This window comes from Helobdella robusta, assembly GCF_000326865.2.
Source record: "Helobdella robusta unplaced genomic scaffold HELROscaffold_62, whole genome shotgun sequence".
NCBI lineage: Eukaryota > Metazoa > Annelida > Clitellata > Rhynchobdellida > Glossiphoniidae > Helobdella > Helobdella robusta.
Window position 1 is genome coordinate 712,404 of NW_008705346.1, and position 10,225 is coordinate 722,628.

General features: G+C 32.0%; 1 protein-coding gene across 1 annotated transcript; it reads left to right on the top strand.

Annotated features, from left to right (window-relative positions):
- Positions 1–3,837: 3,837 nt before the first annotated feature.
- Positions 3,838–9,951, top strand: HELRODRAFT_180531 (hypothetical protein; the record flags this gene model as incomplete). Its single annotated transcript, XM_009029834.1, has 7 exons — positions 3,838–4,363; positions 4,782–4,903; positions 7,296–7,352; positions 7,595–7,958; positions 8,542–8,649; positions 8,920–9,357; positions 9,899–9,951. 7 exons carry the CDS (start codon positions 3,838–3,840, stop codon positions 9,949–9,951), a joined length of 1,668 nt encoding a protein of 555 aa, XP_009028082.1.
- Between the last annotated feature and the right edge of the window lie 274 nt (positions 9,952–10,225).

A 10,225-nucleotide genomic window follows, 5' to 3' on the forward strand; every position in this document is an offset into this window, starting at 1 on the left:
TCGCTTTTTTCAACAGTCCCATTTAAACCTAGCTATTTTAATTAATAGCTTTTATTTACTTACCGTAAATTGTATTATTATTATTATTATTATTATATTATCATCATTTTTATTATTATTATTCATGAATGTTTTATTATCTCTTGAAGTTCTCTTGTTATTTTATGACAAAGTGAGAAAGAGAAGGAGAGAGAGGAAGAGAGAGAGAGAGAGAGAGAGAAACAGAGAATAGATATTTATGAATATACATACACGTGTGTACGTGTATGTATGTGCTCTAATGGCATGTGTGGGTTTGTGTGTGTATATGTGTGCGTCTGTGTATGCGTTTGTGTGTGCGTATGTGTGTGTTTGTTTCTAATTACAGTTTAACTTTTTTAACATTATTTATGTAAGTCGCAACAAGACAACAACAAAGCTACTAACATTTATACTGCTAAAACTTTATTTACTACTACTACTACTACTTCTGTTGTTACAACAACAACAACAACAACTACTACTACTACTACTACTAAGATAATTAATTCGAATTAAATAATTATAATGATAAGAGAGCAGCACCCTCATTAAAAATTTGACACTAATGACATGACATTTATAAAAAACACGACACACACAACGTATGTGTTTGTGTGTTTGTTTGTGTGTGTGTGTTTGTGTGTATATATTTATAAGTGTGTGTGTTTGTGTGTGTATATAGGTGTGCGTGTATGTGTGTGCATGTCATCTTTCTGTTTAATATTGTTTTTGTGACCTTTGACATCTTCTACTTAGCTACTGTCACTATTATCATCATCGTCGTCTTCGTCGTTGTTTGTGGCGTCATCATTATCAGCACCACCACCATTATCATCATCATCATCATCATCATCATCATCATCATCATCCATCATCATCATCATCATCATCATCATCATCATCATCATTAGTTTCAGTGTGGTCCTTGACATCATCATTGACTAATGACACCTTCATCATCGTCAGCATCATTGGAACATCATCATCATTATTATCAGCTTCTTTTTGTCTTTCTTTTTCACTTTTTTTCATTCTTTCTCTCTCTCTTTTTCTCTCTCTTTTTCCCTCTCTCTTTCTCGTGAGAAACATGTCACACACATAAAATGCTAGTGTTCTAGCTGTTGGATAACAACACTGCAAAAGTAAATAAACCAGCCAACCAACCAGCCAGCCAATAATTTGTTAATAAAAATAATTAAATGAATAAATTAAAAGAATAAATTAAATGCAAATATTAATTCTAAAAGTGAGCTGGATTAAAAAGCGAAGGAAGACAAGACAGAACTGATTTAATCACAATTTTAGATCTGTTATTTTGGTATTGCGAAATATTTTGCCTCAGATATGCATAGTAAATAAGATTCCTATGATAGAGACGCACACACACGCATACACATACACGCACACACACTCTCACACACACACATATACAGATCTCATAAGATTTAATTAATAATAATAGATAAAGAATTCCATGAAATATCAACTCATCGATACACTCGACATAAAACTTTTAAACACTTAACTCTAATATAATAATAATAATAATATTATTATTATTATGAATAAATAAATCCCTAATTAAACAATATGGATAACAATCACACACACACACACACACACACACACACACACACACACACACACACACACACACACACACACACACACACACATGCAGGCAAGCTCAGGCACACACACACACACACACACGCACAAATTAACCACAGCATAGATTAAAAAATCCGTACCGACCATTCACTAAATTCTAAAAGATTCAATTTGATGGTGAAGACGACAACGACGATGATGATAATGATGAATAAGATGATGATTATGGTGATGATGATGATGATGATGATGATGATGATGATGATGATGATGATGGTGGTGGTGGCGGTGGTGTTGATTGTGATTGTGAACTACATATTTTATTTACCGACATTACGAAAATAGCTCGAAACTAATCTCAAACTCAAATACACTCAAACTGAATTAACGAAATTGATTGTTAATATTTATTCCTATCATTCTTCTCCTTTTTCTTACTATTATAATTATTATATAACCTTGACTTTTCTTTCTGACCATAATTATCAATCTACTTTTTTTTTTTCTTCTTCTTTTTTCTGACCATAATTATCAATCTTCTTCTTCGTCTTCTTCTTCTTCTCCTTCTTCTTCTTCTTCCTCTTCTTCTTCTTCTTCTTCGTCTTCTTCTTCTTCTCCTTCTTCTTCTTCTTCTTCCTCTTCTTCTTCTTCTTCTTCTTTTTCTTCTTCTTCTTCTTCTTCTTCTTCTTCTTCCTCTTGCCAACACATTCATATATTTATTAACCATTTTATAATAATCTTTTCATTAATTTTAAAACATCTTAATTTTCCAATCGTCCAGTCATTCTAGATGATAGGTCCCGGAATGCATTTCCAGGAGAACATTTTGAAAATTTTCAAACCCAACGACAACAGTCGCAGCCACAGCAGCCACCATTTTTACATCGTAAAAGTCAACTTGGTAGGCAGTCTTTGGTCAATCAACAACCGCACCTACAACTATACAGACAACAACATCAGCAACAACATCAACAACAACAACATCAACATCAACAACAACAACTTCAACATCAACAACAACAGCATCAGCAACAACAACATCAACAACAACAACAACTTCAGCAACAACAACAACAACAACGGCCACAAATTCAGTTGCGTAGCTATAAATCATTTATTAAAGACCAAGAAGAATTATTACATTCGAAATCATCATCATCGGCAGCAGCAACAAAAACATCATCATCAATAATTCTAGCAACATCATCATCAATGATTTCAACATCAGCGTCACCAAATATTTTAGTAAAAACATCAACACTACCAAAAACATCAACTACAACTCTCAGAGTTTCATCGCTAACCTCAACAAAAACATCCACAACAACAACATCATCATTATCAACAACAACAACATCATCATCATCAACAACAACATTATTGTTATCATCATTATCATCAACATCAGCTACAGCAACCACAACAAAATCATCATCATCATTGTTGAGTTCTAATTCCTTACATAGAAACCACACAATTATCGGTATGCCTCTGAGAGAACTTGACAACAACGCAGGTAATACATACATACATACATACATACATACATACATACATACATACATACATACATACATACATACATACATACATACATACATACATACATACATACATACATACATACATACATACATACATACATACATACACACATACATACATACATACACACATACATCTTTTTAAATTCTTTCCTCTAAACCAACTGTGTTTCTAATCGCTTTTGCTATCTTCATCTTGAAATTAAATTCGTCCTTCTAACAAGATGACACGGGGATTGTCGATAAGTTTGTTTATTTTTCCCACATACAAACACACATACCCAGAGCGCTACATAAATACAAAGACACACCTAATAATATATATTGTATTGTTTTGTATTGTACTTAATCGTCTGGTATTTTTACACATACAAACAAGTACCTAACACAAATTTTATATTCTTCATCTACGTATTTCTGTTATAGTCGTTGACTTATTTTTCGTTAATACGTCTATATATTCATCAAAATCCGGACAATTGTAAAAAAATTATTAACTTTGTAATAGTTTTTAATAAATTAAAAAAAATTATAAATAAATAAATATTATTATTCTTAAATTTGATTTAAATACACGTAAATGAAAATCAAAATATAAGTAATATTTTTATTATTATTTTATATTATTTTAGAAAACCAAAGGTTAAAATTTCTCGTCAAGATGACGAACGGTGAAACCGTACAACCTGTTAAAACCCACAACAATGGAACTTATGAAAGCAACAACATCAACATTAGCAACAACAACATCAACAACAACAACAGTTTCAACAACAGTTTCAACAACAACAGTTTCAACAACACAAGCCAACGAAAACCATCATTAAAACCATCAGAGTCATTGTCGGTTCAAAAAACTCCGACTAAATCACCGATCACGACTAGTCAGTCTCTGTTTAGTAGCCAAGAGCCGCCAAAATTTATCGTCGGACTTACCGACCATCACTATTCGCTTGGAGGTTCGATAACACTCCAGTGTATGCTATCCACCCAGCATCCAGCCATGATAACCTGGACGAAAGATTCGAAAATAATCTGGCCGGAATGTCGAAGAATCGAACAGGTATTCGACGGTAAGAAGGCGGTATTGAGAATCGATAAAGCGAATAGTTTCGATTTCGGTAGATACGAGTGTATTGCTAGAAGCAGTGCTGGAAAAACTACGTCAAGTTGCTCTGTTTTACTCGGTCGGTTATTATTATTATTATTGCTATTTTTGTTATTATTCTTAGTAGTAGTATTATTAGTAGTAGTAGCAAGAGCAGTTTAGTAGTCGTAGTAGTAGTAGTAGTAGTAGCAGTAGTAGAAGTAATAGTAGTTAGTGCTAATTGGTATGCAGTGTAATAAAAAATTTGCCATTACGTAAATTGCATTCCGTCATATTCCGTCATATTAAATCAGATGAACAATTATTTCGAATTTTTCATTCATTCATTTATTCATTCATTCATTCATTCATTCACTCTTTCAATCATCCGTCGATACAATCATCTATTCATTCATTCATCTACCTATCCATTCATTCATTATATCATTATAATATTACTAGCTATAATTATAATAATTATGATTGCCACATTCTAAAATAATAAACATTTCTTCCAGATGATAGACAGAAAGAAAGAATTTTAAAAAGTGAACTTTCTATTTCCGCTAAAGAAAATGATGCAGTTAATAGTAACTCAGACACGCCCAAATTGTCCGGATGCGATGATGATAATGATGAGGTAAATTATTATTATAATTATTGTTATTATACTTATAATGATAATGATAATTAAAATGATGATGATGATAATTTAAACTGTAATTTATAATTGGTTTAATTATACATCAATTAATTTTTATTTGTTAAATAAATGAATGGATGAATGAATGAATGAATGAATGAATAAAAAGTAATAAAGTAGTAGTAGTTGTTGTAGTAGTAGTAGTAGAGGTAGTAGTAGTAGTTGTAGTAAGTAGTAGTAGCATTGAAATCTTATTTATATTGATGACCTTATTGATATCATTGTTGTTCAGTTCAGAACCATTTAATAGTGTCGTTTGTGTCACTCATTCATTTTTTTATTCATTCATTCATTCATTCATTCACTCATTATTAATTAAAACATAACCGTTGAAATATAGCAAATAATGTAAAACATAAATGTCACACGATATTTTTTCCTCTTACTTTCTCTATATCTTGCTCTTTCTTCATTTTCTTTCTTTTCTCTCCTATCTTTCTCTCTCTCTCTCTCTCTCTCTCTCTCTCTCTCTCTCTCTCTCTCTCTCTCTATCGCAATCACACGGTATCTAATAGTTGTTAACTTACATGGCCTTTACGTGATAAGATACGCCCAAATGTTACAATGATATTAACAACAACAAAATAAATGTACATAAATGTATTTTTACGTGTGTGTGTGTGCGTGTGTGTGTTCATGTGTGTCTGTTTGTGTGTATGTGTGTGTTCATGTGTGTCTGTTTGTGTGGGTGTCATGTTCATGTGTGTGTGTTCATGTGTATTCATGTGTGCGTGTGTTTGTGTGTGTGTGTGCGTGTGTGTGTGTTGTTTTGATTACTAATCTATCATCTTAGTCGCTGCACATCTTAGTATTTATAATTCGAGAAATACGTGTCGATTCATCTATCTGCTCAATGTTTTCTGTGTGTCTGTATACTATTACATTTTCTGTAAAGTATTAAGGTGGTATTTTGGGGTATTATTTGGATTCAAGTGGTATAAATTGCTATGACTTCTGGTCCTCTTATAAGAATATCTCCAACTACCACATGCAATGCTTGCGATAGGCTGTGTGTGCGTGCGTGTGTGTGCGTGTGTGTGTGTGTGGGTGGGTGTTCATACGTCATAAACAATAAACAAATAATAATAATTATTATTATTATAGCTAAAAAGAATAATAATAATTTCATGTTGTTTTAACTGGTTTTTTTCAACACCTTGTTCTTTGTGGTTTTCTTTTCGAAAAGTCATTTAGATGATTGTTGTTTTTTATTTTTTTTTGTAGTTTTAGTAATGATGCGGTAATTTTTTTGAGGAGTTTTTTGAGTCTTTTTGGGGTACATTTATAAACTTTAAATACATCACCAAACTAGTTTTTCATTCTGTCTGTGTTACAATTAAAGTTATTATTGTTCTTTCCTCCGTTGAATATTATTATTATTATCATTATTATTATCATCATTATTATATTATTATTATTTATTATTATTATTATTATTCAAGGATTTTGTCTTTTATTTATTACTCAAACAACAACAACAACAATTCAACTCGTGCTTTCTACAGTCTGTTTCTTTTTCCATCATTTTGTTTGCTTGCATGTGTGCGTGTGCGTGTATGTATGTACGTGTGTTATATACATACATACATACATACATCCATCCATACAAACAAACAAAATTCTTTGTTTCACAACCCATACAGTTTGCTATATGTTATGATTATGTTATCTTCCAAACAGATGAATTAAGTTTTAGGTGAATACACACACACACATTCACACACACACAAACATATATATATATATATATATATATATATATGTGTGTGTGTGTGTGTGTGTGTGTGTGTGTGTACATGTATATATATATATACATACATACAACATACATACATACATACAAAGGCATTTATACATAATTTCACGTTTATATTCCTTGTATATAAGTTTTTTGGTTTAGGAATTGAATGCGCGAATGTATGTATGTGTATATATGCATGTATACATATAAAATGTATATTGATATGTACATATGTTTGTATGTATGTGTGTATGTATGTACGTATGTTTGTATGTATGTATGTCTGTATGTATGTATGAACGCGCAAATGCTGGAAGCATGCTTCAGTTTTTAAATCGTATTTCTTGAGGAGCCAAACGATGTTGTATCACTAGAATCGTTATTATTACTGTTATTGTTGTTGTCGGTTTTGTTGTTGTTGATGATGATGATGATGATGATGATGATGATGATGATGTTGATGTTGATGGTGATGATGACGACGATTATGATGCTGGCTAATTTGGTTAAACTTTAACTCGTTTGCGTTTAGTAAAATTATGGATTAACTGAACTAACCAAATGATCTATCCATATCCAACCTGACAGATGGAGCTGATTAATAGGATTAATTCATCTGTCGATGAAGAATTCCTTATCAATACTGTGAGTTCGTTCGTTCGTTCGTTCGTTCGTTCGTTCGTTCGTTCCTTCATTCGTTCATTCATTCATTTATTTGTTTTATATTTTATTTATTTATTTACACACTTACTATCATATATACTTTCGTTCGTTTGTTCACACATTCACTATTCATTCATTCATTCATTCATTCATTCATTCATTCATTCGCTTGTTCATTCAAACATTTATTTATCTTTAAAATTGTATCACATTCTTATGCCTAGCTGACTAGATGTTCAAAATTGGAGCTAAGAAAGTTGATAAGGCAGAGACTGGCTTTTATAAGAAACAACAACATCATCAACAGCAGCAGCAACAACAACAACAGTAAAAATGACGTCACAAACATCAACCATGACGTCAACAACAACAACAGCAGCAAAAACAACATCAAAGATAACAATATTACCGAAATTTCCAAATCTATGAATGGTTGCAGCAACAACAACAAAATTATCAACAACATCCCTAACAACAACAATAATAATTATAACAATAATAATAATAATAATGACATTGTTTCGCGTAGAGATGCAATCAAGAGAAGAATTGAACTTGCCTTAAGCAGAAATAGACCTCTTGAAACAGGTATGATGATGGTGATGATGATAACGATGCTGATGTTTATGATGATGATAAAAATGGTGGGGTTATGATGATGATGATGTTGTTGTTGCTACGGACAGATGATAAAACCAGGGACCAGCCCCAACAACTACAATCAATGACACCCCTCCAGACCAAAAGCACTTCCATACTTTACAACGGTGCTTTAATCATTAATCTTTGTTAAATATATTTATTATTATTATTGTTGTTGTTGTTGTTATTGCTGTTGTTATTTATTATTATTATTAATAATAAATAACATTATTTATTATTTATTATTATTTATCTGCATTATTTATTATTACTATTAATAAAATAGTAGCATTAGTAGTAGTAGTAGTAGTAGTAGTAGTAGTAGTAGTAGTAGTAGTTGTTGTTGTTGTTGTTGTAGAAGTAGTAGCAGTAGAAGTAGTAGTAGAAGTGGTAGTAGTAGAAACAATAGTAGTACTAGTAGTTGTTGTTGTTGTTGTAGAAGTAGTAGTATAGTAGAAGTAGCAGTAGTAGTAGTAGTAGTAGCAGTAGTAGTAGCAGTATTTCAATTTTTATTATTAATTACATACAGATCGAAACAGCATTACATTTCGAAACCAAGTGGAGACATCGCTCGTTGAACGTAGTAGCAGGGGAAGTAGAGATAATTTGGAGAACATTAATACCTCCATAAATCCAGGTATTTTGTGATTATTATTATTATTATTTATTGTTGTTTTTGTTGTTGTGGTTGTTGTTGTTGAGGTTGTTGTTGTTGCTGTTACTATTACTACAATTAGCGGTTATAACAACAACAACTATAGCTGTAGTAGATTAATTTATTAAACTAGTTTTTTTTATCGCACCCAACTGCTACTATTACTACTACTCCTACTACAACTCCTATCACTACTACTACTATTTTTATTATTGTAGTTGTTATTATTTTTATTATTATTCATATCTTCAGATCACCTTGCAACCAAGTTCGCCAACATTCTTAGAGAAAACGCTCGAGAGGCTGTCAGTGGCGTCGTCACTGTCGTCACCACCATCAACCACAACAATAACAACAACAACAATAATAATAATAATAATAATAATAACAAAAATAATAATATTAATAGTAGTAGTAGTAACCGGAATATTATCGATACTGCAGACAAAACCTCCTCTGCATTTATGAACCTAAAAAATGACGCTGCCACGACAGCTACTACCTCTACTACTACTACTACTACTACTACCTCTACTACTACTACTACTACTACTACCTCTACTACTACTACTACTACTACTACCTCTACTACTACTACTACTACTACTACTTTTAACAACAACAACATTAATAATAAAAATAATAATAATGTCGATAGAGTTAACTCGTCCAAAAGCGTATCCTGGGCCGGTTTGTTGATTTTATTATTTTCATTTGTTTTTTTATTATTATTTTTATTTGTTTACCATTATTGTTATTGTCGTTGTTGTTGTTGCCCCGGGTCTGGAGCCAGTTGACAACAGCAACTGCGTTTCGCCGGAGATCTATTACCGTGAGATGTGTAGGGTTGTTCGGACAGCTAAATAGATGGTTAACCTTGTCGGGATGATTGCGACAGTTACTGCTAACTTTACTGTCGATTCTTGCTTTGTAGCTGTTAAGAGAGATGCAGTGACCTAAGCAGAGTTGGGCCAGCAATTTTCTCATTTCTCTGGGCAAACTCTCTTCTGCTTTTTCTATTTTAGAAGTCTGGGGTGGCCCTGGCCATCCGTTAAGCAGTGAAACAGCATGATATGACTCAGGGGCGAATTTCGCGGCCCTTCTGTGTAAAGTAGTTGATGCTGCCCTTAGCGTATCGACTTCTGTTGTTGTTGTTGTCGTTGTTGTTGTTCATCATTATTGTGTATTATTATTATTATTATTATTATTATTATTATTATTTCCCCCAAAGGTTACAATAGAAATAATTCACTGACAGAAGAAACGACGAAATCTTCTGAGTGAGATATCTTTTTCTCTAAAATTCATCGGAATAAAATTAAGTTTAACTCTGTAAAAAGTCATAAAACTCATGATAAGAATTCTTATTTTGTTGAATTTTTGGTAATTTTTTATTATTATTTTAGGAAATTAATATTTTTAATGATCGTTAACCTGAATCAAGCCATAGATCACCAAGTGTTTAGCTATATAAATCATTTTACACGACAGGTACGTTACCAAGAAGACAGTTAACAGCAACTATCGTAACAGTAGCTACCACTCTAGCAACAACAGC